Source organism: Macaca thibetana, chromosome 19 (assembly GCF_024542745.1).
Source record: "Macaca thibetana thibetana isolate TM-01 chromosome 19, ASM2454274v1, whole genome shotgun sequence".
Classification (NCBI taxonomy): Eukaryota; Metazoa; Chordata; class Mammalia; order Primates; family Cercopithecidae; genus Macaca; species Macaca thibetana.
This window is the reverse complement of record NC_065596.1, coordinates 18304164-18331815: the sequence shown is the minus strand read 5'-3', so window position 1 is coordinate 18331815 and position 27652 is coordinate 18304164. Positions and strand designations below refer to the sequence as shown.

Genomic DNA, 27652 nt, shown 5'->3' with positions numbered 1-27652 from the left:
GGCTTCGGATTTAGGCAAGAGGAGCGGTCGGGGATCCCCGGAATGAGGATGGGAAACAGCTAGTTGGGGGGGCGCCACTCTGGGGGCTTCCCTTCAGGGGCTTTCTTAGTGAAGGGACTTCTTGGCACCTCGTTCTCCGGAAGGGGACATGGGACCGGTTGGGGAGGTCTGGCAGAGAGGTCAGATCCTCGATAGAATGTAGGGGGCGCCGAGGGCCACAGGCACTGGCGTCGGGACAGCTGCGACTCTTAGACACTTTCGGAGGGGGTGTCTTGGGGTCCCGGCTTTCCCAAAGGGGCGCCGTCGGGGTTCCCGGGGCCGGAGGAGAAAGCCGTCTAAAGGGGGCTCTGTGGTTGGTTCCCGCGCCTCTGCCACCTGCGCTCCTCCGGTCCCCCTCCGGCGGGGACGGGGAGGGCGGGGAGGGCCGGGGAAACCCGAGCCACCGCCCCCAGCCCCGCCCCCAGCCCCGCCCCCGGCCCCGCGCCGGCCGAGCCGTCCGCGGCGGGAGCGGCGGAGGCGGCGGGAGAGCGCGCCGTGGAGCCGCTCCGAGCGCCCAGGTCCCTCGCGCCGCCGCCCAGGAGCCCCGCGCTGGGCGCCGAGGCCGCTTGTGCCGTCCGTGCGCCCCCGCGCCCCGCGCCCTCCGAGCCACCGGCCGTCCAGGGCACCCACCCCCAGCCCCAGCCCCCGCCGGGCCGGGATGGCCGCAGCCCGCGGCTAAGCGAGCCCGGGGGGGCCCCATGGGCCGGCCCGCGCCGCACCCCGCCCGCGGCCGCCCCCTCCGGCCCGGGCCCCCCCGGGCACCGCGGGCCCAGGCGACCCGGATGGCGGTCGCGGCGGCAGGGGCAGGGGCTGGGGCCGGCGCGGCCGCCACTGACGGGTAGTCCGGCGCCCACAGCAGGTAAGCAAGGGGCAGGCGGGGCAGGTGGGGGGTAACGGGGTACGACGGGGACGACCCGCCCCATGGACGGGGCATGGAGGGTGCTGAGGACTCCGAATAGACCAGGGGATTCCCTCCTGCAGCAGAGCCAACGGGTATATGAGGGAGGGGTCAGGGGGCGACAGGTCAGCGCGTGGGGAGGGGCGGGCGTGTGGAGCTAGATCCTAAGCGGCTCTCCAAGCCCGAATCCGGCCGCGGTGTCCTTGTCCGACGGGACGGGCGCAACCCTGCCTCCTAAGACCTCCGAGTGTGCATCTGAGGAAGGCACAGTACCCTCCCCAGAATTCCCTCCTCAGCCTCTAGGAGGGCGAGACCCAGACACCCCTTTAGCCATGTGGTCTCCAAGGGGCCGCTGGGGGCCTTCCGGATCCCTCAGAGCCCGGGCGGGGGGCTGCCGTCGCGGCCCAGCTGCGCGAAGAAGTAAACATCTGTCAGTGGCGCGTTCCCTGCTCGCCGCCGCCGCCGCCGCCGGGGACACGGTGTCCTCCGGTGAGGGCCCGGCCCTCTGGTCTCCTGGAGCAGCCCGTTCAGCCACCAGAGGGCGTGAAACCCTTTGGAGTGTGGAGGGGGGGTCTCTTAAGGGCAAAGCCTGGATTTGAAGTGGGGGGAGGCTGTGCCTGCCTTTCCTGCTTTTTATAAAAGGTGTCTCCTGCAGGGGCATAGCCCCGAATTGTCCCAGGAGGTGGTTTGTGGATTAGGAGTCATTAGGCCCAAGGGGGCTGCAGACAGATTGGTGGGGAGGGGGTGTGCTGGAGAGAGAAATGGCTATCCCAGGGTGAATGCCACCACTGCCCCCTCCCCAGAACGCATCCGTCCTGCCCACAGGCCTGTGGTTACCTGCAGGGCTGGTCATTGGTCCAGATCTGCGGAGCGGGGCCAGGGGTTTAAGGCAGGGGGTTGCAGGAGGCCAGACCCCTGACTTTCCTCCCTCCTGCCTGTCTCCCCTGCCCTTTCCCTGTTCTCTACATCCTTGTCCCTGTTCCATGGCCCTCTTTGTCTGTCTCTGAGTGCCCCGGGCTGAGGAAGCCTGGCTGGGGTGTGACCAGCCTCAGAGGATGTCAGTGTGAGGCAGAATCCCACCCACACTGCCAGCTTCTCCCACCCCCAGCTTCTTGCCTTGGGGCCCTTTGGACACCCCTCCCTCCTCCCTTCATCCTCAGACTCCCGAGGTTCACAGCTCCGAAGCCACTCCACCCCCAGGGAGCTGCAAAAAGCTTCTTCTAGGGGTGCAGGGAAGAAAATAAAACATTCCCCTCTTCAACTGGGTACTGCTCTGAAATTCCACCATCAGCACTGGCCCCCTCGGGTTTCAGGCCTCAGCTTTCAGGGAGCGAACAGAGGATACAGCTTTTAAGAGTCGACCAGAAGGGACTCAAAAAGTTTGCAGCGGGGCATAACACAATCAAAAGATTGTTTTGACAAATGTGTGTTCGTGGCAACGGCGTGGTTGACTGGTGTCAGAGTTGTTGGGTGCTGTCCTTCAAGGGAGCCAGATTTAGACCCAGGGACACAGGGCTGGGGAAGCTCAGTGTGGGGATGGAGGGGTCTACCTCAGGGTAGGAGGGTCAGAGAGGACTTCCTGGAGGAGGGGCCTCAGAGGTGGGGCTGTGAAGGATGAATAGGAGTTTTCCAAGTGGGAAAAAAAGCATTCCAGGAGGCGGGAATTGTGCATGCAATGATCTGGAGGCATGGAATAGTCAAGGTGCCTTGGTGAGTGTGGGAGAGACTGTTCTAGAAGGTTGGCAGAGGAAGAACTGGGCTGGGGTACTCAAGGTCGCATCCCTGGAGGTAGGGGCTAAATACACAGATTGGAGAGGTGCAAGCTGTTAATGTATCTGGAGTCACTGGGCTGGGCTATCTTTGCTGGGGGGCTGTGGGTTTCTCAGCGATGCATCTCCCTGGTCCTTCAAGGTGAGGCAGAGGCTCTGGGGCCTCAAGGTGGAGGTGGTGGCTGGGACTCGGGGTTGGAGATGACAGGAGGCTCCCAAACCAGCCTTGCACTTGCAGGGCTGATAATGGCCTTGAAGGAAGCCTGAATAGGGAGTGGACGTGAATGGAGCATGTCTGCAGGAAGGGTCTCTCAGAGATGATGATGGTGGAATGGAGGGGTCTCCCTGTCAGATCCAAATGAAATCAGACTTCGGGCGAGCCCTGGAAGAAATCAGACAGCGGGCCCAGCTTGCAGCGTGGCCCCCACTTCCCAAGTGGGGACACTGAGGCCCAGAGAGAGGGCACTGTTTGTTCTTAAATAGCACAGTGTGTCACAACCCAAGGCAAAATTTGAATTTGTGGAGATGGAAAAGATGATGGCTGGGTGCAGTGGCTCATGCCTGTAATCCCAACACTTTGGGAGGCCAAGGCAGGTGGATCCCTTGAGCCAAGGAGTTTCAGACTAACCTGGGCAACATAGCGAGACCCCATCTCTACCAAAAATACAAAAATTAGCCAGGTGTGGTGGCGTCCCCCTCTGGTCCCAGCTACTTGGGAAGCTGGAGTGGGAGGATTTCTTGAGCCCAGGAGGTCGAGGCTGCTGTGAGCTGAGATTGCGCCACTGCACTGCAGCCTGGGTGACAGCCTGGTTGACTCTGTCACCCTGTCTCAAAAGAAAAAAGACAAGATGATTGAGCTCACCTGTTTCCTGGGAAACTGAGGAGTGGTTCCCAGTCTCACCCAGTGTTAGGGTTTAACCTTCATCTGGGGTCTGTGCCTCAGTTTCCCTTTCCATCAGATGGCCAGCGTCTTGTGGTGTCCTGGCCGCTCCCGGAGGACCCATGCCGCTCAAGCCACCTGCTGGGCCCTGTGCCAGCTGCTTAGCCATGCCAGGCCTCATTAGGCTGATCCTGTCATCCCACCCCGGGGACCCCCCTCCTGCCAGCTCCAGATGCCTTCGAGGCCAGCCCTGGGGCAGCCTGGCCAGCCCCAAGAGCCTGGTGTGGTCAAGGTGGCAACTATATAGCCCAACCACAGAGGGCCAGGGCCAGAAACGGTGGGCCTAAGAAGCTGGCACACACATGCTCCCCAGCCTCCCTCCCCAGACGCAGCCAGGTGGCGGATGCAGGAAGAGAGAGCTCCAGGCGCCGGTGGGGGACTGCGGGACACTGACCCTGCAGGCCACAGGGCCCTCGTGACTTCCCACCTCATCTCCCTGTGCTGTCCCCTGGCTCCTGGAGCTCCAGCCACACTGGTCGTCTCGAACAGGCACGGTCCTGCCTCCGAGCCTTTATACGTGCAGCTCTCTGCCTGGAACACGCTTTCCAGATCTTCAATGTTGGCTTCTCTACTGTCATCCAGGTGTCAGCTCAAATGCTTCCTCCTCTGAGAAGCCCTCCTTGACTCCCCAGTCTAGAAGCAGCCTCTAGTCACTATGGCTTCATCCTGAGTTTTTTTGTTTTTTTTCCCAAGACAGGGTGTTGCACTGTCGCCCAGACTATAGTGGCGCAATCATAGCTCATTGCAACCTCTACCTCCTGGACTCAAGCGATCCTCTTGCGTCAGCTTCCCGAGTAGCTGGGACTACAGGTGCATGCCACCAAGCCCAGCTAATTAAAACATTTTTTTTTTGTAGAGACGGGGATCTCACTGTGTTGCCCAGGCTGGTCTCAAAATCCTGGGCTCAAGCGATCCTCCCGCCTCAGCCTCCCAAAGTGCTGGGATTCCAGGTATGAGGCATTTTGCGCCCAGCCCTATCCTGGTTTCTTGTTATTGTTGTTTTTCATGCTCTTGACATCTAATTACCTTGTTTATTTCATATTTATTATCTGCCTCCTTGACTGGATGGTGAATTTTTCGGGGAGGGGCCCAGGGTAGCCTTGGTTACCATCGAGTCCCTGGTCCCTAGCCAGGCCCTGGCACACAGTAGGCGTTCAATAAGTGTTTGTCAGGTTAATTCATGTGCTGGAGGCAGAACCCAGCCTGGCACTCAGGACTTTCTGCCATTGGGGCCTTTTGCTGGGTCTGCCCTCCTGTGTGTCTTTAAGAAAATCTCGTACCTCCCTGGGTCTCAGCGCCACTGTTCTCTCCAACAGCAGGGCCTAAGCCCCTCTCTCACCTCTCCTCTTGTTAACACAGGCCAGGAGGTTCCCAGGCAGTAGTTGCGGACTCTGGGAGAGAACAAGTTTGGAGTTGGATCCAGGTTCCAATCCCAGCTCAGACACTTAATACTTTTAATTAAAGACATTTTTTTTTCTTTTGTAAAGACAGGGTCTCGCTATGTTGCCCAGGCTTGTGTTGAACTCCTGGCCTCAAGCCGTCCTCCCGCCTTGGCCTCCCAAAATGCTGTGATTATAGGCGTGAGCCACCACGACCGGCCTCAGCCACTTGCTTGCTGTGTGCCCTTGAACAAGCTACTTCTCTGCACCTCAGTTTCCCCACGTGGAAAACAGGGCTAGTAATAATAGCATGTTTTTCAGGGAATGTGGGAGAATTAAATGTAGGGAAAGACAGTCATCACAGTGTCTGCCTTTAAATAAATGGAATAGCCAACACTGCTGGGTGTTACTATTATTGGTGGTGTTATTGTTGTTGTCAGACAGGTCAGAAAGCACGTGGTTAAGAATATGGAGGTTATGGCCGGGCGCGGTGGCTCACGCCTGTAATCCCAGCACTTTGGGAGGCCGAGGTGGGCGGATCATGAGGTCAGGAGATCGAGACCGTCCTGGCCAACATGGTGAAACCCCGTCTCTACTAAAAACACAAAAATTAGCTGGACATGGTGGTGCGTGCCTGTAATCCCAGCTACTTGGGAGGCTGAGACAGGAGAATCGCTTGAACCCAGGAGGCGCAGGTTTCACTGAGCTGAGATCGCTCTACTGCACTCCAGCCTGGCAATAGAGCGAGACTCCATCTCAAAAAACAAACAAACAAAAAAGAAAAATAATATATAGGTTATCGGTGGGGTGTGGCAGCTCACACCTGTAATCCCAGCACTTTGGGAGGCTGAGGCAGGAGGATCACTTGAGGTCAGGAGTTCAAGACCAGCCTGGCCAACATGTTGAAACCCCATCTCTACTAAAAGTACAAAAAAATTAGCTGGGCCTGGTGGTGCGCCTGTAGTCCCAGCTACTCGAGAGGCTGAGGCAGGAGAATTGCTTGAACCTCAGAGGTGGAGGCTGCAGTGAGCCGAGATCGTGCCACTGCACTCCAAAGCGAGACTTTTGTCTTGAAAAAAAAAAAAAAAAATAGAGGTTATGCAGCCATTGATTGGATAATAAAAGAAAAAAGAATGTGCAGGGAGGAGTGTTGGAAGTGAGCCTTTGAGGAATGAGTAGGAGTTTGCTGACCACCTGTGTTCAAATCCCAGTTCAACCGCTTAAGTTGTTTGAGCAAGTTACTTCACTTCTCTGGACTTCTGTTTTCCTGCCTACCAAATTGGGATAAAATAGTCCATACCTTGGTACAAGTTACTACATGTAAAGTGCTTTGAATGGCACTATAGTGTTGTTCATGAATGTTAGTTTCAATTATAATTATTATCATTATTATTATTAGAGACAGAGTCTCGCCCTGTCACCCAGGCTGGAGTGCATTGGAACGATCTTGGCTCACCGCAACCTCCGTGATCAAGTGATTCTCCTGCCTCAGCTTCCCGAATAGCTGGGACTGGTGGAGTGCACCACCACACCTGGCTAGTTTTTTCTTTCTTTTTTTTTTTTTTTGTATTTTCAGTAGAGATGGAGTATCACCATGTTGGCCAGGGTGGTCTCGAACTCCTGGTCTCAAATGATCCTCCCGCCTTGACCTCCCAAAGTGCTGGGAATACAGGCATGAGCCACCACACCCGGCCCAGTTATTATTATTGTTATTATTATTTTTTATTTTTTTACTTTTTGAGACAGAGTCTCGCCCTGTTGCCCAGGCTGGAGTGCAGTGGCACAGTCTCGGCTCACTGCAAGCTCCGCCTCTTGGGTTCACGCCATTCTCCTGCCTCAGCCTCCCAAGTAGCTGGGACTACAGGCACCCACCACCACGCCTGGCTAATTTTTTTGTATTTTTAGTAGAGACGGGGTTTCACCGTGTTAGCCAGGATGGTCTTGATCTCCTGACCTTGTGATCCACCTGCCTCAGCCTCCCAAAGTGCTGGGATTACAGGCATGAGCCCCCACATCCGGCCCAGTTATTATTATTATTATTTTACCACTAGTATGATCCCAAAGGAGCCACCATACTCCTCCCTAGAAACCACTATTCCTGACCATCCAGCGCTCAGCTTCACTTTGGCAAAGACAGACCCAGAGTCCCTCAAGACAAGCTCATGGGCTGGGACCTGATGTCCAGGGTAGCAGGGAGCCAGCGATAGTTCTAGCAGTTGGGCAGCACTCAGTTTCTGTGCTGGGGGAAGAAGAGGAGAGGCTGGACCTCTTCCCCTGGCACCACCCGACACAAAAAGCCGCCCCCTAGGTTGGCCTCTGGCCCCTCAGACGCAGCATCGGAACCAGCTGTGCTCACCAGATGTTCCTGGTTTGCCCCCAGATGTGTGTCGCCAGCTTGCGGCTGTCCTGGCCGCCTCATCCCCCCATGGGGTGGGCCCAGGCCCTGGGGCCCTCTGAGGGAGGGGACACATTTTTGTGGGCTGTGGAATTTGTTTTGTGTTTTGCAGAATCACTGAGTCTTGCCTCGAGAGGCCCAGACCCCTGGCCAAGTCTTGCCCCTCATGGGGCCTCAGCTTCCCTATCAGTGGAACCTCAGGGAACTTCCAGAGGCCATCTAGGAACAGGAGACCAGGAGGCTGCCCTAGGAACAGACCCAGCTGTGAGCCCTCAAGCTGTCAGCACTTGGGGAAAACAGAGGCACGGGCGCACAAGCACGTGTATGCCGCGGCGTTCACACACACAAGCACTTCCTCACTGGCATATGCTGGCTTCACAGCCTGGCATCCTCTGCCCGTGGGCAGTGGCAAGAGCCCAAGAGCCACTTGGTCAAGCTCTTCCAGGTCCTCCCTGGCTTTCCCACAGTGCTGGGTGGCACCCTTCATGCCCTATTGAAGATGGGAGGCCAGGCATGGTGGCTCACACCTGTAATCACAGCACTTTGGGAGGCAAAGATGGGAGGATCGCTTGAGACCGGGAGTTTGAGACCAGCCTGGGCAACATGGCGAGACTTTGTCTCTATTAAAAAAAAAACTTTTTTTTATTCTAAAAAAAACAGATGGGGGCTGGGCACAATGGTTCACACCTATAATTCCAGTACTTCTGGGAGGCTGAGGTGGGTGGATCACCTGAGGTGAGGAGTTTGAGACCAGCCTGGCCACCATGGTGAAGTATAAAAGTTAGCCAGGCATGGTGGCACACACCTGTAGTCCCAGCTACTCGCGAGGCTGAGACAGGAGAATCGCTTGAACCCGGGAGCCAGAGGTTGCAGTGAACCGAGATTGCGCTACTGAACTCCAACCTGTGTGAGAGAGTGAGACTCCGTCTCAAAAGAAAAAATACAAAAATTAGCCAGGCGTGGTGACAGGCACCTGTAGTCCTAGCTACTTGGGAGGCTGAGGCAGGAGAATGGCTTGAACCTGGGAAGCAGAGGTTGCAGTGAACTGAGATAGCACCATTGCACTCCAGTCTGGGCAACAGAGCCAGACTCTGTCTCAAAAAAAAAAAAAAGGAGAAACTGAGTCACAGGAGGACCAGGAGTGAAGTGGAGAGGAAGGAGAAGTGTGTGCAGGGCAGCACCCCCACAGACAAAATTGTGCAGACTTGGGACCTGCAGCAAGCTCACGCCTCTGTAAACTGAATGCTCGAAGTCAGCCCCGTGCCCTGCAAACACTTAGCCCAAGATGTCCCTCTAGAAACTCCCATCCAGCAAAGACAGTCATGGGCACAGACACCACGCTCACAGGGCTAGGCAAGAGGAAGGGACCCGGGCCGGGTGCGGTGGCTCAAGCCTGTAATCCCAGCACTTTGGGAGGCCGAGACGGGTGGATCACGAGGTCAGGAGATCGAGACCATCCTGGCTAACACGGTGAAACCCCGTCTCTACTAAGAAATACAAAAAACTAGCCGGGCGAGGTGGCGGGCGCCTGTAGTCCCAGCTACTCGGGAGGCTGAGGCAGGAGAATGGTGTGAACCCGGGAGGTGGAGCTTGCAGTGAGCTGAGATCCGGCCACTGTACTCCAGCCTGGGCTACAGAGCGAGACTCCGTCTCAAAAAAAAAAAAAAAAAAAAAAAAGAGGAAGGGACCCATGGCTTGGGGGTGGCCGAGATGGGTAGCAGGGAAGGGTTTCTGGTGGAGGGGCTGTAGGAGCTAGGGCTTTCAGGGTAGAGTCGGAGTTTGCCAAATTAAGATAGACCTCAATTCCAGGCCTCCCCAAGATTAGAAGAGATGCCTACATGGAGAGAGGTCCTCCGTTTCTTCCTCTCTCAGGTGCCACTCTTTGAGACCGGGAGTTCTGTAGGACAGAGGCTTTTATCCCTGGGACTGGGTGTGCCCGGCAGGTGTCCCCTGGGAAGTTCGGTGCGAAGGGATGTGGGGGTGCCAGGGCGTTGGCTGTGCATAAAGATAATGAGCAACATTTCCTGGCATCACCAAGGAAGGTGCCAGAAACACACACCCTTGGGCCGGCTGTCTGTTGCTTGGATTGATTGGAAGGGCCTGTGTAGCTGTGCGACACTGAGCTGCTCATTGCTTCTCTCTGAGTCCATTTCCCTTCCTTCCCCAGCTCTAGGGATTGTGTGGCCTCCAGCTAGAAATGGAGGTCTGTCCTAGGTCCTTCTTGCTGCAGCTCACACTGCTACGGACCGCCCCCTCCACCGAGGAAGGAAGGAGGCTTCTCTCCCTCCAGGCAATGCAGGTTCTTCAAGATCTCTACCTTTTCTCCAGGACTGGGAAGGGACCTCTGGCCAGGCCCTGCACAGGCAGTGTTGACAGCACGCGAGATCCCCACGGGGTGGACGTGGGCGGTGGTCAGGGCGGGGCCATTCCCTCCTGAGTCCCCCCGGCCTCCTCTGCTTCCCCTCCTCTCACTCTCCGCCCACTGTGTCTGTGCCCCCTGGAATGTTTGCAGCTGTGGGCGTTGGTGGCGTGTTCACCTGTGCACCCCTGCGTGTGTGAGTGTGTGGCCAGGAGGAGGGGTCTTGGGGACCTTGGCCAGAGCACAAATGACAATGGATGCTCTTGTACCTGCAAGTGTGTGTCTCTGTGAGACCAGCATACCACGTGTGAGTGGGGAAAACCTCAGTGTGTGTGAGTGGGATCATACTTGAGTGTGAGTGTGAAAACACCCTAGTGTGAGACTGTGGGATTGTTCAAGTGTGTGAGTGTGCAAACACCAGCACGTGGCTATAACGTTTCAGCACAAGTGTGAAAGCACCCAAGTGTGTGAGTGTGATTTTTTTCTTTTTTGAGACGAAGTCTTGGTCTGTCGCCCAGGCTGGAGTGCAGTGGCACGATCTTGGCTCACTGCAACCTCCACTCCTTGGGTTCAAGCAATTCTCCTGCCTCACTTACTCTCCCTAATAGCTGGGATTACAGGCATGCACTACCATACCTGGCTAATTTTTGCAGTTTTAGTAGAGACGGGGTTTCACCATATTGACCAGGCTGGTCTCGAATTTCTGACCTCCAGTGGTCCGCCTGCCTCAGCCTCCCAAAGTGCTGGGATTACAGGCGTGAGCTGCTGTGCCTGGCCAATGGTGTCTTTTAAAAATTTATTATTTTCTATTTTTGTAGAGATGGGGTCTTACTGTATTGTCCAGGCTGGTCTCGAACTGGGCTGAGGCGAATTCCCCGCCTCAGCCTCCCAAAGTGCTGGGATTATAGGCGTGAGCCACTGAGCCTGGCTGTTTCACCAGTATTTCTGCTAATGTCCTCTCTCTGTCCCAGGGCCCATCCAAGATCTCAGATGACATTTAGCGATCCCCTTTGGCCCCTCCAATCTGAGACTCCTCCTCCATCTGTCCTTGTCCTTCATGACCTTGACTCTTTTTGTCTGTTCTCTTCTCATCTTCTTTTATTTTTTTCCTTTTGCAATGGAGTCTCACTCTGTCGCCCAGGCTGGAGTGCAGTAGTGCAATCTCAGCTCACTGCAACCTCCGCCTCCCAGGTTCAAGTGATTCTCCTGCTTCAGCCTCCTGAGTAGCTGGGATGACAGGCATCTGCCACCACGCCCGGCTAATTTTTTTTTTTGTATTTTTAGTTGAGACGGGGTTTCACCATGTTGGTCAGGCTGGTCTCAAACTCCTAACCTCAAATGATCTGCCCGCCTCAGCCTCCCAAAGTGCTAGGATTAGAGATGTGAGCCACCATGCCCGGCCTTGTCTTTTCTTTTCTTTTCTTTTCTGAGACAGGGTCTCCCTATATTGTCCAGGTTGGTCTCAAACTCCTGGCCTCAAGCCGTCCTCCTGCCTTGGCCTCCCAAAGCACTGGGATCAAAGGCATGAGCCACCTTGCCGGCCAGTGATAGTGTTTTGAATGGAGGTGGAAGCATCCAAGTGTGTAAGTGGGTCATGTTTGAGTGTGACTGTGAAAACGCCCTAGCGTGTGAGCGTGATGTATTCAAATGTGAGTGTGAGAACACACTAGGGCATTCACGTGGCGGTGTTCTGGTATGTGGGTGTGATTGTGTTAGAATATGTGAGCCTGGAAACATCTGAGTGTACATGGGATCATGTTTGGGTGTAAGTATGAAAATACTGGCTGGGTACAGCGGATCACACCTGTAATCCCAGTGCTTTGGGAGGCTGAAGCGGGAGGATTGCTTGAGGCCAAGAGTTCGAGACCTGCCTGAGCAACACAGTGAAACCCCGTTTCTACAAAAAAAAAGAAAAAGAAAAAAAACTATATATATATATATATATATATATATACCCCCCCACCCACCCACCCACACACAAATATAGCTAGGCATGGTGGTGCACACCTGTGGTCCCAGCTACTTGGGAGGCTGAGGCAGGAGGATCACTTGAGCCCAGGACTCAGAGGTTGCAGTGAGCCGAGGTTGCACCACTGCACTCCAGCCTGGGCAACAGAGTAAGGTTCTGTCAAAGAAAGAAAGAGAGAGAGAGGGAAGGAGGGACGGAGGGAAGGAGGGAGGGAAGGAGGGAGGGAGGGAAGAAGGGAGGGAGGGAAAGACAGAGAGAGAGAGGAAGGAAGGAAGAGAAAGAAAGGAGGGAAGGGAGGGAGGGAGAGGGAGAAAAAGAAAGAGAAAGAAAGAAAGAAAAAGAAGGAAGGAAGGAAGAGACGGACGGAGGGAGAGAAAGAGAAAGGAAGGGAAGGGAGGGAGGGAGAGAGAGAAAAAGAAAAAGAGAAGGAAGGAAGGGAGAGAGAGAGAGGAAGGAAGGGAGGGAGAGAGAGAGAGAAAAAAGAGAAGGAAGGAAGGGAGAGAGAGGAAGGAAGGGAGGGAGAGAGAGAGAGAGAGAGAAGAAAGAAAAAAAGAAAAAGAGAAGACAGGCACGCAGGCAGGCAAGTGTGTGAGTGTCATCGTGGTCAAATGTGTGATTGTGTTTGAATGCGTGTGGAAAAATCCAAGTGTGTGTGAGTGTGAAAACACCCTGGGATGTGCGTGTAACCCTGTTTGAGTGTGGAAGTGTGAAAACAGTGAATGTGGGAGTGTTTTGTTTTCTTTCATTTCGAGACAGAGTCTCACTCTGTCACCCAGGCTGGAGTGCAGTGGCGTGATCTCAGCTCACCGCAGCCTCTGCCTCCCGGGTTCAAGCGATTCTCCTGCCTCAGCCTCCCGAGTAGCTGGGATTACAGGCGTGCACTGCCATGCTCGGCGCTAAATTTTTTTCTTTTTTGAGATGGAGCCTCGCTGTGTCGCCCAGGCTGGAGTGCAGTCGTGAGATCTTGGCTCACTGCAACCTCCACCTCCCAGGTTCAGGTGATTCTCCTGCATCAGCCTCCCGAGTAGCTGAGATTACAGGCGCCCACCACCATGCCTGGCTAATTTTTGTATTTTTAGTAGAGACAGGGTTTCATCATGTTGGCCAGGCTGGTCTCGAACTCCTGACCTCAGGTGATCCACCCACCTCAGCCTCCCAAAGTGCTGGGATTACAGGTGTGAGCGACCACACCCAGCCAAATATGGGAGCATCTGAACGTGCAAGTGTGCTCGAGTGAGAATACTTGAGCACGTGAGTGTGATTGTGTGTGCATGGGCAGTGTGTGTGTGGGGGAGTGTGTGTGCACGAGTATGAAAGAACCTGAGTGTGAGGACATGAGATGGCTTGGTGTGAATGAGTGAGATGTCTGGATGTGAATGAGTGAGAAGACTGGGTGTGAATGAGTGAGATGTCTGGGTGTGAATGAGTGAGAAGACTGGGTGTGAATGAGTGATGGCTGGGTGTGAATGAGTGAGAAGACTGGGTGTGAATGAATGAGAAGACTGGGTGTGAATGAGTGAGACGGCTGGATGTGAATGAGTGAGAAGGCTGGGTGTGAATGAGTGAGATGGCTGTGTGTGAATGAGTGAGAAGACTGGGTGTGAATGAATGAGAAGACTGGGTGTGAATGAGTGAGACGGCTGGATGTGAATGAGTGAGAAGGCTGGGTGTGAATGAGTGAGATGGCTGGGTGTGAATGAGTGAGAAGACTGGGTGTGAATGAGATGGTTGGGTGTGAATGAGTGAGAAGACTGGGTGTGAATGAGTGAGATGGCTGGGTGTGAATGAGTGAGATGGCTGGGTGTGAATGAGTGAGGACTGGATGTGAATGAGTGAGATGGCTGGATGTGAATGAGATGGTTGGGTGTGAATGAGTGAGAAGACTGGGTGTGAATGAGTGATGGCTGGGTGTGAATGAGTGAGATGGCTGGGTGTGAATGAGTGAGATGGCTGGGTGTGAATGAGATGGTTGGGTGTGAATGAGTGAGATGGCTGGGTGTGAATGAGATGGTTGGGTGTGAACGAGTGAGATGGCTGGGTGTGAATGAGTGAGAAGACTGCGTGTGAACGAGTGAGATGGCTGGGTGTGAATGAGTGAGAAGACTGGGTGTGAATGAGTGAGATGGCTGGGTGTGAATGAGATGGTGGGCACACAAGTGTAAGCCTGCAGGTGTGCTGTGTGAGATGGGGGATCTCGTTATGTTGCCCAGGCTGGTCTCAAACTCCTGGGCTCTGGCAGCTGTGGGTGCTGGCAGCATGTTCACCTGTGTACTCCTGTGTGTGTGGCCAGGAGGAGGGGTCTCAGGGCGCAGATGATGACCTGGGCTAGATTGCAAATGACAGTGGGCACTCCTGTACCTACAAGTGTGTGTCTCTGTGCAGATGCACAGGTACAGATGCCTCCCCAGGCGAGGGCCTCTGGGACACAGGCACATGCATTGTGCACACCCAGCCCCCTCCCTGTGCCCTCCGCCACACCCACATCACCCCCAGCTGGTCGCGTCCGTGCCAGAGACAAACCAGTTAGGTGACCCCCGAGAACAGAGAGGCCCATTGTTCATGGCTGCTAATCAGCCCTGCCTGCTGGGCCCCCTCCGCCGATGGCCCCCCAATTTCCTGCCCTCCACCAGAGCTCTAGGTGGGGAGAGTCTGAAGCTCCAAGGCCTCCGGGGGTCCTGTGACCAGGCCATGCTGGGGCTAGGCCCTTGGTAGAAACAGACCACCACAGCCCAAGGCTTGTTCTAGTCCAATGGGGAAACTGAGTCACACCACTCTAAGACTTGAATGTGTGGACAAGCAGGGTAGAGGGGGTCCAGAGAGGTCCAGGGCCCGGGTAGGTTTCCTGCCTGTCTCCCCCCTCCTACCACCAGCATTCAAATGCCGGCTCTATGACCTCGGACAGGTCACTTCCCAGCTCTGGGCCTGTTTCCCATTCATACAGTGGGGATAAGGGTATGACTTGCAGCCAGGCACAGTGGCTCGTGCCTGTAATCCCAGCACTTTGGGAGGCCAAGGCAGGAGGCTCGCTTGAGCCCAGGAGTTCAAGACCAGCCTGGGCAACACGATGAGACCTCATCTCTACAAAAAATTTAAAAATTGGCCGGCGTGGTGTCTCACGCCTGTCATCCCAGCACTTTGGGAGGCCGAGGCGGGTGGATCACCTGAGGTCAGGAGTTCGAGACCAACCTGACCAACATGGTGAAACCCCATCTCTACTAAAAATACAAAAAATTAGCCAGGCATGGTGGCGCATGCCTGTAATCCCAGCTACTCGGGAGGCTGAGGCAGGAGAATTGCTTGAACCCAGGAGGTGGAGGTTGCAGTGAGCTGAGATTGCACCATTGCACTCCAACCTGGGCAACAGAGTGAAACTGCATCTCAAAAAACAACAACAACAACAACAACAAAAGAACACACACAAAGGAATGAAGGGGATGGGTTTGACATCTGACAAAATGCTGCTGCTGCCATCTGCTTCCACAAAACCTCAAGAATGGAATGTCCTGCCCATGGCCCACACACAAGGCCCTGCACGAGCTGCTCCATCCTTCCCAACCTCCCCTCCTCTCTCTCTTCCCCTGCTCACTCTGCTCAGACACACAGGCCTCCTCACTGTTCCTTAAACACGCCAGGTGTGGGCCTGCCCCAGGGCCTTTGCACAGGCAGTGCCTCTGCCTGGAACACCTGCCCCCAGATTTTCTTATGACTGACTTCTTATACTTGGGTCTTAGTGCATGCGTCACCTCCTCAGGGAGGGCCCCCCTGCCCACTCCCAGTGAATCTAGGCCCATTCATGACAGTCACCTTGTTTGTTATGCACTAACTGTATACTAAGCCCAGAGACTTCAACTGTGGTCTCTTTTTCATCCTCCCAATAAACCCATCCATCCATCCATTCACTCAGACATGAAACTCCGGACCCTCCAATTTAGAATCTGGGCCACCCAGTGCCTAGGTTTTTTTTTTTTTTTTTGAGATGGTGTTTCACTCTGTCACCCAGGCTAGAGTACAGTGGTGGTGTAATCTCAGCTCACTGCAACCTCTGCTTCCCGGTTTCAAGTGATTCTCCTGCCTCAGCCTCCCAAGTAGCTGGGATTACAAGTGCATGCCACCTCACCCAGCTAATTTTTGTATTTGTAGTAGAGCTGGGGTTTCACCATATTGGCCAGGCTGGTCTTGAACACCTGACCTCAGGTGATCTGCCCTCCTCAGCCTCCCAAAGTGCTGGGATTACTACAGGCATGAGCCACCATACCTGGCCAGCCTAGCTTCTTTGTGTTAATTCATTCATTCATTCATCATTCAGCAAATGTCTATGAGCGCCTATTCTGTGCCACTGACCCAGCTGGGCTGGCCCTGGGGGAGAATCAACTTCCCCTGCAAATTCACTCTCATCAGATAGATCCCCAGGCTGGTCTAGGATTTGTTTAGACGCCCTCATGTTGGGGAGCTCATTCCTTACTAAGAATAACCACCACCAATACCAAAGAGTCTCAAGTACCAGCAATAGTGGCGAGGCAAGTTCTCGGGGTGACTACAGCATCTGCTCCCAAGCCCAGCCCATATGGTGTGTGCTGTGTCAAAGAACCTGCGTTCGAATCCCATGTCCTTTTCTAGCCCTTGGACAAGCCCCTACCCATTTTGTGCCTCGGTTTGCCTAGCTGTAAAATGGAGATAGTAATGCCTCTCTCGTGGGCTCAGCACCGGGCCTGTTACACAGCTGGTGCTTAATAAATGTGTCTTGTTACTTAAGGTCTGGTGTGCGTAGCTCCTGTGGTCCCCATCCATGGGGGTGAGCGGGGTAGAGAAAGGGCGGTTCGAGTTTCTGCGCATCAGGACACGGGGCGCAGTCCATGCAAATGAAATGCAAATCCCACACAAATAAATCTATGCGCGGTGCAGGGCAGCGCGCAAAGCTGGAGGTACAAGGTGCATGCACGGCGGGGGGGGCACCTGGGGATCACGAGCCGAGCCCAGGCCCGGAGGCGCTGACCCACATCCAACCCGGCTTTCAGCGCTCGGTGTAAATGTTTACACCTGGCCGGCTGCCAGGCTCCTTGCCACCCCACACTAGGCAGCCGGGAGGGGGAATGTAAACTCGGGCTGGGGGCTGTGGGACGCTGGGGAGGAGCCCAGACAGCATCGGGTGTGGTGGGTGTGTACATGTGAGTTATTAAATGCTGACTACATGCAGTGAGAAGGATGCCACCAGGCACTCACAGCACCCAGTGCCCGAATGGGGAAAGCTCAGGGCATTGCTGGGGGCCCACTAGCGCCCCTGCACCAGCCAGAGGTTGAAGTGAATAGGGTAGGCAGTCATAGAAGGCTTCCCGGAGGAGGCGCCCTCCAAGCTAAGATTGCAAGGGGAGTGGGAGCTAGGTACAGTGGCTCATACCTGTAATCCCAGCTCTTTGGGAGGCCAAAGTGGGAGGATCACTTGAGCCCAGGAGTTTAAGACCAGGCTGGGCAACATTGTGAGACACCCCTCTCTATTAAACCAAAAAATAAAAAATTAAAAAAAAAGTTAAAAATTAGCCAGGCATGGTGGCTCACGCCTGTAGTAGTCAATCCTAGCTACTAGGGAGGCTGAGGTGGAAGGATCGCTTGAGCCTAGGAGGTGGAGGCTGCAGTGAGCTGTGATCACACCACTGCATTCCAGCCTGGGTGACAGAGCAAGACCCTGTCTAAAAAAAAAAAAATAGAAAGAGAAAAAGAGAGAGAGAGAGAAAGGAAAGAAGGAAGGGAGGAAGGGAGGAAGGGAGGAAGGGAGGAAGGAAGGAAGGAAGGAAGGAAGGAAGGAAGGAAGGAAGGAAGGAAGGAAGAAGGAAGGAAGGAAAGGAAGGAAGGAAAGAAAGGAAAGGAAAAGAGGGAGGGAGGAAGGGAAAGAAAGAAAGAGAGGAAGTTGGGTGCGGTAGCTCACACCTGTAATCCCAGCACTTTGGGAGGCCAAGGTGGGCAGATTACTTGAGGTCAGGAGCTTGAGACCAGCATAGCTAACAGGGTGAAACCCGTCTCTATTAAAAATACGAAAATTAGCCAGGTGTGGTGGCGGGCGCCTGTAATCCCAGCTACTGGGGAGGCTGAGGCGGGAGAATCACTTAAACCCGGGAGGCGGAGGTTGCAGTGAGCTGAGATCACACCACTGCACTCCAGCCTGGGCAACAGAGCGAGACTCCATCTCCAAAAGAAAAAGAGAAAATGAAAAAGAAAGGGGAGTGGCAGTGGGGAGGGAGGGAAGAAGTGTTCTCCAGGGAAAGACCTGTCTGTGCAAAAGCCCGGAGCTGGGACTCAATGTCCGGGGCAGCTCTGGTCCATTGCTAACTACTTCTGGGCCTGCTTATCCAACTGGATGGGAAACAGGCTCAGAGAGGGGCAGAGTCAATGGAGGACACCAGCGTGTAGGGAACAGTGTCAGCCCCGGATTCCTGCCTCCAGACGATCCTAACCACCACCCTCCCCGCGCCCTTGTCCTACAGTGCCACCTGCCGGGAATGACCTGTCCTCCTTTCACTCTTCCCCCTGGCTCCTCAGCTGCAGTCTCTCCGGCCTCCTCGCTGTTCCTGGGATACGCCACGCTCAGTCCAGACTCGGGGCCTTTGCACTGGCTGTGTCCCCCGCCTGTGATGTCATTCTTCTCTGCCTGGTCAACTCTTACCTTTGTTCAAGTCTGGACCCTGTCATCGGCTCCTCAGGAAGGCACTCCGGGACCCCCAGATGGGGGTGGTTCCCTGTGACTCCTGGCACGGAGCCCAACCCCTTCCTTGTTCAGTGGTTCCTTGAGGGACCATTCCCATGTGATTATCGACCATTTGGCAGGCGTTGTTCAAAGTCAAAGGCCCCACACTGAGTCCTGGCCCAGCGCCCTGCGCCTGTTCGTTGCTGGAGGGACAGACAGGGGGCGTGCGGCGGACCATCCTGTGCCCGCAGGCTGAGGATGCAGCGCTGGAAGGCGGCGGCCTTGGCCTCAGTGCTCTGCAGCTCCGTGCTGTCCATCTGGATGTGTCGAGAGGGCCTGCTTCTCAGCCACCGCCTCGGACCCGCGCTGGTCCCACTGCGCCGCCTGCCTCGAACCCTGGACACCCGGATTGCCCGCCTGGCCCAGTGTAAGCTCCTCCTCTGTGTGGGGTCAGATACCCCCAACGTAAGGGGTAGAATTTCAGGCAGTGAAGTGGGAGGTGGCGGGGGTCATAAGTTTTTAAAAGATAGTGCCAGCCGGCCAGGCGCAGTGGCTCACACCTGTAATCCCAGCACTGTGAGGCGGGCGGATCACTGAGGTCAGGAGTTCGAGACCAGCCTGACCAACATGGTGAAACCCCGTCTCTACTAAAAATACAAAAATTAGCTGGGCGTGGTGGTACGTGCCTGTAATCCCAGCTACTCGGGAGGCTGAGGCAGGAGAACTGCTTGAACCCTGGAAGCGGAGGTTGCAGTGAGCCGAGATGGCGCCACTGCACTCCAGCCCGATGACGGAGTGAGACTCCGTCTCAAAAAAAAAAAAAAAAAAAAAATAGGGCCAGCAAGCCCCGTTGCAGGGAGGCGGGGACAGACATCCTAAAAGATTATTCAGGGCAAGGCATAGTGGCTCCTGCCTATAATCCCAGCACTTTGGGAGGCCGAGACAGGAGGATCTCTTGAGCCCAGGAGTTCATGACCAGCCCCGGCAATGTAGTGAGACCCCCATCTCTACAAAAAACTTTAGAAATTAGCCAGGTGTGGTGGCGCATGCCTGTAGTTCCAGCTACTTGGGAGGCTGAGGTGGGAGGATCACTTGAGCCCACGAGTTCAAGGCTGCAGCGAGCTATGATTGCACCACTACACTCCAGCCTGAGCAACAGAGCACGACTCTGTCTCAAAACATTATAATAATAAATACATTTTCTAAAAAAAGATGGGGTGGAGGGAGGTTGCAAATTCCCCCAATGGCCTGGTGGAGCTAGGGTGACTTCTGGGAACTGGGGTCTTTCGGCTTAGCTGTCACAAGGAATTAGGCTCTGCCCTGAGGTCTTGTGGGGGCCAGATGGAGATTAGACCCGGGCATTCGCCCGGTTGGCCCCCGCGGCGCAGCGGTGGGGGGGCGGTGGGAGGAGTGAGAGGCTGGATCTGAGGTCCCAGTGATCTGCCCCAGGGGACAGGGACCAAGGGGAGGCGGGAGATGGAGCGGGAGCTGAAAACCAGAAGAGAGACCCAGAGATTTGGAGGGATGAGGGGGGGTGGAGAGAGAGAGGAGAGACAGGGCTGGGGGCACAGACACGGGCAAAAGCACTGCTATAGGGACACAGAAATGCCCACCCCGAGGGCAAGACCCTCGCCCAACTCCCCACCAATCCCTAATGCCTGCCCCACTGCAAGTGCTGTGCGGTGAGAGTGGTGCCTGGGCCCTGACCCCTGTGCCCACACACATGTCCATGCGTGCGCCTGTGTGGGCATCTGAGACACAGACGCTGGCAGGGTGCGTGTGCGGTGCCTTTGGGTGTGGGCCATGAGTACGCCCGCGTGCACGTCTGCACCCGCCCCTGCCAGCCCACACAATCCTCTTTTCTTGTCCTTACAATGCACAAGGGTGGCCTCCGGCACGAGCTCCACTTCTGTCCTCCCACCACTTCCCTCTCTGCAAGTGGCACGAAGTCCTTCCTAGGATGTTGGGACAGAGACCCGGGTGGGGCTCCAAAAGCCAGTGCTCCAGGACTTGAGCGGGGCAAAGCAGGAATGGAGGAATTTCAGGCACTGGGGAGGGTCAGGGCCCATGGACGGGTGCCTGCCTGCCCTATGGCAAAAAGGGAGCCGCCACTGAGTCCCCAAGTCCCCATGTTCTAGGCTCCATGGTGGAATTTCAGGCTGGGGACTTTGTGTTCTAGCCCCCCGTGCAAGCAGCCAGCCCTGTTGCAGAGAGGCAGGGACAGACATCCCAAAAGATTATTCATTGTTGCCGGGCGCGGTGGCTCATGCCTGTAATCCCAGCACTTTGGGAGGCCGAGGTGGGCGGATCACGAGGTCAGGAGATCAAGACCATCCTGGCTAACAGGGTGAAACCCCGTCTCTACTAAAACTACAAAAAAATTAGCCGGGCGCGGTGGCGGGCGCCTGTAGTCCCAGCTATTTGGGAGGCTGAGGCAGGAGAATGGCGTGAACCCGGGAGGTGGAGCTTGCAGTGAGCCGAGATCGCACTACTGCACTCCAGCCTGGGCAACAGAGCGAGATTCCGTGTCATTAAAAAAAAAAAAAAAAGATTATTCATTGTTGATAAGGAATTCAGATTTAGCCGGGCATCTGTATTGTATCTGGCAAGCCCACAAATGTCTGCTTCGATGCACCCCTCTAGGGTTGGGCGTGCCCCTAACTAACCCCCCAGCACAGTCCCCGCCACTCCAGTCCTGCTCCATGGCTTTAAGAACACGGACTAGGTTGCTCAGTCATCGGCCACCCCCCCGCACCGACTTCCCACCCTCTCAGCCCCAGCCAAGACAGAGATCATGCAAGCTTCATGGAACAGACAGGGCAACTGAGGCCTGAGGTTGCAAGTGGCGAAAGTGGCAGAGTCAGGCTCTGAGGCTGGGTTTGTCTTGTTTCTGAGACCCCCTGTGGGAACAGACATCTCCTCCCCTACCAAACCCCAGGAGACAGACAGCCCCTCCTTCCCCAGGGCCACCTAGAGGCTCATTCTTTTGACAGCCAGGTGCACCAGCCCTGGGGGCAGGTGGGGACTAAACTCAAGATTTCCTCTCCTAACCACAAGCATGACTGCCACCTGCTCTGGGGCTGGGAGTCCCCTGCCTTCTGGTCCGCCAGTAGCGCTGCCTGTCATTCCAGCGTCTGCACTTCTCTCCTGGGGCTTCGGAGTTTGGGGGTGGAGCCAGCGCTTGGGTAATAAATTTAGGCTGCCAGGCCCTGGGAATCGGTGACTTGGGCACCTCCTGGCGAGTGTGGGAGAAGGCGGCTGGACCTGGGCCAAACTTGGGTGAACGGTGAAGGCAGGAAGAATGTCCTTTAAGCCCGTCTCTCTCGGCCACCTGGTAATGATGTGACCTTGGGATGGTCCGTTTTGTCACCTGTCACATGGGGGTGGCCCTGACAGTAGCTGCTGTCACTCCATGGAGTGGGGGCCCCACACAGGCCTCGAATGCAGTAGGCTGCAGTACCTGCTGCTCCTCTGCATTCTGAGAAACCCACCCCGATTCGTTTCTTGGATAGGGAAACTGAGGCTCCACTGCACAGTGGGGCAGCGGGGATGGAGGGAGTCTGAAAAACCCGGGAACTCAGAGCAAACGTCAGGGCCTGAAGAAGGGGCTCTAGAGATAGAGACCTATGACAGCCTCACTAAAGAGGGATGGGGCATGGGAAGCAGCCCCCCCGCCCCCGTGCTGCCCAGAGAGGGTGCACCAGTGTCCTGGGGCAGCCCAGCATAAGGGCGGGGTCCATATAGATTTGCGATGGAGGATGAGGAGAGTGGAGCAACAATGGGGTGAGAGAGGGGCCCAGAGGAGGTGAGTTAGAGACCCCGGTCAGCTTAGCTCAAGGTGAGACGGGCTGGAAAGCAGCCCAGAAAGAATGAACCAGGTTCTGGGCAGCCAATATAGGCTCAGGGTTCAGAAAGGGGTGCTGGGCCAGCGTAGGGGTGTATGTACGTGCCCTCCAGTGCCGCCCAGAGAGGGTGCATGAGCAGCTCAGCAAGAGGGTGTGAAAATTTGGGATCTGGGAGACGAGAAGCCGTCCAGGTCTGGCGTCCCAGCAAGGGTCTTCGTTTGCAGAGGTACAGGGAGGGTAGGGGGTTCCCTCCCATCCCTTGCACCCACTGACCCGCCTTTCTCTTCCTCCCCTCGCAGACCGTGCACTGCTGCAGGGCGCCCCGGATGCGGTGGAGCTGCGCGAGCTGACGCCCTGGGCTGGGCGACCCCCAGGTCCGCGCCGTCGGGCGGGGCCCCGGCGGCGGCGCGCGCGTGCGCGCTCTGGGGCGCGGCCGTGCGGGCTGCGCGAGCTGGAGGTGCGCGTGAGCGAGCTGGGCCTGGGCTACGCGTCCGACGAGACGGTGCTGTTCCGCTACTGCGCAGGCGCCTGCGAGGCCGCCGCGCGCGTCTACGACCTCGGGCTGCGACGCCTGCGCCAGCGGCGGCGCCTGCGGCGGGAGCGGGTGCGCGCGCAGCCCTGCTGCCGCCCGACGGCCTACGAGGACGAGGTGTCCTTCCTGGACGCGCACAGCCGCTACCACACGGTGCACGAGCTGTCGGCGCGCGAGTGCGCCTGCGTGTGACCCTACCTCACCCGGCCGGCGCGGCGGCCATTCTCCCCGCCCCGACGGCACCACCGGCCGGCCCCGCGACAGACTGCGCGTGCGTAGAGCACGCCGGCGCGGCCCCGGGACTCTCGCGATAACTGTACTGAGATAAAGTGTGGGAACTCGAACTGGCTCGTGATTCACCTTCGGCTAGGGGCTCGCGGGTGGCTCGCGTCGCTGTCTCCGCCGGGAAAGCGGGGACCAGTGGGGGGCCCAGCTGCAGGGTGGTGGGAAGATGCCGTTTGCTTTGGGGGAAGGGTAGATGCAAAGTGGCTCCAGTTTATGGCAGACAAAAAGGAAAAATGGGGTGAATGGGGCTAGGTTGGCAGGGACCGTCTTGCCTGCCTCCCTACGGGTCCCTCTGCCCGTCCCGAGCGTGTCCCGGTCCGTACCTCTTTCCTGTGTGGGTTTCTGGGGAGGGGGAAGGGGAGCTACGCTCCGGATGAAGAGACCGAGGTCTAGGTGGACCCAGTTTCCCCAGCTTGTTCCCTGCCGCACCTCCCTTCCCCAGCTTATTCCCTTCCGCAGTGTGGGCTTCTGGGATGAAGAGTCTGAGGTCTAGGTGGACCCAGTTTCCCCAGCTTGTCCCCGACTGCACCTCTCTGCTGTGTGGACTTCTGGAGAGGGGGAAAGGGAACCACACTGCGGGTGAGGAGCCTGAGGTCCAGGTGGAATCAGTTCCCCAGAGTCTCCCCGTCCGCACTTCTCCCGCTATGTGGGCTTCTAGGGAGGGGGAAGGGGGAGCCACTCTGGGTGAGGAGACTGAGGTCCAGGTGGACCCAGACCTCCCTTACCCGACGGCCTCCTCGGGCCGGTCTTCCCCCACCAGGGTGAGCTGAAAGCCACTATCTCCTTCCCTCCAGCTACTAAAAATACCCGCACGCTGCCCACCTCCCGGCGGGGAGAGGCCTGGGGCGGGCGCCAGCCCCATCCAGCCCGAAGCAGGCGCCTGCTGGGGTAGAGCTGGGTCCCCAGAGACCTGGGTCCTCGGCCCATAAAAGCCCTGGCCGGGCCTCGAGGGGGGATTTACGACAAGCCCCTGCGGAGGATGGAAAAAGCCCGGCTCGGTGTTTAGATTTGCCCACGGTGTCACCTTGATGCTTGGCAGGCCTGGGGTGTTGGGTTGCCAGAGCGCGGGAGGGGTCGGCGGGTCCCACGGTCGGTCTGAGGGGCGGGGATGGGGCGGGCATTGCGAGCCCAGGGCAGGCACCGGCGAGGCGAGACTCCTCCCCTCCTGGCCCTCAGATTGGGGGTTCCCAAGGTTACAACCCTTCCCCTTAGCTGGGTCCCCTCCACTCCTTCCCATACGTCCGCCCTTAGGACCACCCTCTAACCACAGTGTCCCTTCCCAGGTTCAGCCCGCACCTCCCCGCGCCCCCCTCCCCGGCAAAGCTGGAGGGCACAGATCAGAAACTGCCCCCAGGGAGAATCACCCAGACATACAGGAACATCCCTGGCCCCAGGCTCCCGGGGACCTTCAGCTACAGCTAGAGACACTCAAGGAGGCTAATGAGCAGGACTTCCAGGGGGCCCTGAGAACAGGGCTTGGGGGCCAGGCCCAAGCCCGTGGGTGGTCTGCTTCGGAAGCAGTTTCAGGGCTGCCGCTGGCTGGGGTCCCCGCCCACCCCCGCAGTCTTCTGACTCTGAGGTTTGAGGTGGTGGATTCCTCCACCATTTGGGCCGACTCAGCCTGGCCTCCGCAGAGAGCCCGGAGTTTCCAGACGCTGCGGAAGCCCAAGTGACGCTTACTCTGAGCCTCAGTTTCCCCATCCTAGATGGCCTGGCCTCAGAGAGAGGAGTGTTGTTCAGCCCAGGACGCACAGTGAGAAAGCTGACCCTCAGGGGTCTGCCGCCCCGGAAGCTCACACATGCCACCGTGTGCATGTGTATGTGAGTGTTGTCCACCCTCCGGGGCCTCCCAGACCTCGGCCTTCCTGTCTGTCACCCAGATCCAGTGTCTCAGCCACAAGGCACCAGGCCCAGCCCCCCAGGGAATTGGAGCATAAATAAACGGAGAAGCCCCTGCAATTCCCTGGGGCCGCGGTTGTCATCAGCCCATCGGCACACCAGATGAGGGTCTCACACACACAAGCACACTCACGAGACACAGAGACCACCACCCACAAGGGGTCAGCAGGCAGGACCCATGATCCTACACAGTCACCTTCCACACTCAGAACTGTACACTCAGGAAGGGACACTCCCTCTTTCTTTTTTTTTTCTTGAGACAGTCTCATTCTGTTGCCCAGGCTGGAGTGCAGTAGTGCGATCACGGCTCCCTGCAACCTCTGCCTCCCGGGTTCAAGCAATTTTTGTGCCTCAGCCACCTGAGTAGCTGGGATTGCAGGCACCGGCCATCACACCCAGCTAATTTGTTTGTTTGTTTTGTTTGAGAGGAATCTCACTCTGTAGCCCAGGCTGGAGTGCAGTGGCACGATCTCGGCTCACTGCAACCTCCGACTGTCTGGTTCAAGGGATTCTCCTGCCTCAACTTCCCAAGTAGCTGGGATTACAGACACGCACTACCATGCCCAGCTAATTTTTGTATTTTTAGTAGAGATGGGTTTCACCATGTTGGCCAGGATGGCCTCAATCTCCTGACCTTGTGATCCTCCTGCCTTGGCCTCCCAAAGTGCTGGGATTACAAGCCTGAGCCACTGTGCCCAGCCCGGCTAATATTATTATTATTATTATTATTTTTTTGTATTTTTAGTAGGAACTCGGTTTCACCATGTTGGCCAGGCTGGTCTTGAACTCCTGACCTCAGGTGATTCTCCCACCTCAGCCTCCCAAAGTGCTGGGATTACAGCCATGAGCCACCGCGCCCAGCCTGAGAGGAACACTCTCAAAGTCACTTCTCATTCACAAAAGCACACAGCATCACACCTATGGTCACAGACACACACTCAGGGTGCACACATAGCCCCAGTCACTCACAATCCATTCCATCACATCTGCTGACACACTTACACACATGCACAGCCCTGCAGCAGCCACATAGTGAGAGACCCACATAGACACAGCCCTGCACACTCAGAGAGGGGCCCCTGAACTGTCCCGGATGCAAAGGCGCACTCAAGGGCAAGACACGGTGGCTCACGCCTGTAATCTCAGCCCTTTGGGAGGCTGAGGCGGGATGATCACTTGAAGCCAGGAGTTCAAGACATAGTGAGAAACCACTGGACAACATAGCGAGACCCCATCTCTCCAAAAAAAAAAAAGAGCTGGGCGTAGTGGTGCATGCTTGTAGTCCCAGCTACTTGGGAAGCTGAAGTGGGAGGATCACTTGAGCCCAGGAGTTCAAGGCTGCAGTGAACCGTGATCATGACACTGCACTCCAACCTGTCTCTAAAACAATAAACAAAAAAAAATAAAAAACACTCCCAGGGGCCGGGCGCGGTGGCTCAAGCCTGTAATCCCAGCACTTTGGGAGGCCGAGACGGGCGGATCACGAGGTCAGGAGTTCGAGACCATCCTGGCTAACACGGTGAAACCCCGTCTCTACTAAAAAATATGAAAAAAACTAGCCGGGCGAGGTGGCGGGCGCCTGTAGTCCCGGCTACTCGGGAGGCTGAGGCAGGAGAATGGCGTAAAAACCCGGGAGGCGGAGCTTGCAGTGAGCTGAGATCCGGCCACTGCACTCCAGCCTGGGCGACACAGCGAGACTCCGTCTCAAAAAAAAAAAAAAAAAAAAAAAACCAAATAAAACAAAAAAAAACACTCCCAGGGCATTTACGGTCAGTCTCACGCTTGGAACAATCACCACACGAATACACACCCCTGTTATACGTAGTCTGCATGACATAAACACAGTCACACCTGCAGCCACACCCACAGTGATGCGTTCCTAGCAGCCATATGGTGGCAGTCACACTGAGTGTCGCCCCAGCCATGGGCATTTCCATGCTGAAGGTCACCCACACGCCCACCACCTTCTTTCTCAGGGAACCTCTGCTCTTCTCCGTCCTGTCCCTAATAACTCAGCTGACTTATCTGGCCCCACCTGGCACTGTGTCTGGGCAGGGAAGGTCCCCTTGTCCCAGCCAGGCCCTACTTTGACCCCCAGGCAGCTTGGGCCCCACTCCCCACCCACACTGGTCCTTCCTCACCCCACTCTGTCAGAGCCCACCCCCAGGAAGCAGCTGGAGATGTACCTCACAGAGCTCCGACACCTACTGCCAAGGCCATAGAAAGGTCTAGAACAGGGTTTTTCTATCTCTGGACACTTGGAACCAGATTGGTTGTGGTTGTGTTGTGGGAGCATCCTGTGCATCGTAGGGGGTTCGGAGTAACCCGGCCTCTGCCTGCTAGGTGACCTCATCCCCCTTCCTCACTTCGATAGCCAAAAGTATCTCCAGACCTTGCTGAATGTCCTGGGGGCAGAATCACCCTGGGGAGAGAACCACTATCCTAGAATGAGGAGAACGCATCATCAGCTTTCTTCCTGTCTTTCTTTCTTTCTTTTTTTTTTTTTTTTTTTTTTTTTTTTTGAGACGGAGTCTCGCTCTGTCGCCCAGGCTGGAGTGCAGTGGCGCGATCTCGGCTCACTGCAAGCTCCGCCTCCCGGGTTCACGCCATTCTCCTGCCTCAGCCTCCCGAGTAGCTGGGACTACAGGCGCCCACAACCGCGCCCGG

General features: G+C 56.4%; 2 protein-coding genes across 4 annotated transcripts in view; one reads left to right on the top strand and one right to left on the bottom strand.

Moving 5' to 3' along the window:
* MICOS13 (mitochondrial contact site and cristae organizing system subunit 13) overlaps positions 1-27652 on the bottom strand; it is a 201706-nt gene that overhangs the window by 124997 nt on the left and 49057 nt on the right. The gene's annotated exons all lie outside the window — the stretch shown is intronic.
* NRTN (neurturin) lies at positions 513-23145 on the top strand. Of its 2 annotated transcripts, XM_050770853.1 has the most exons (3): positions 513-898; positions 18280-18851; positions 22569-23145. In XM_050770853.1, exons 2-3 carry the CDS (start codon positions 18683-18685, stop codon positions 22991-22993), a joined length of 594 nt encoding a protein of 197 aa, XP_050626810.1. In that variant the 5' UTR covers positions 513-898; positions 18280-18682; the 3' UTR covers positions 22994-23145. The 2 variants fall into 2 exon arrangements, with proteins under 2 accessions (XP_050626810.1, XP_050626811.1); XM_050770854.1 differs by lacking the exon at positions 513-898 and having other exon boundaries at positions 18042-18851.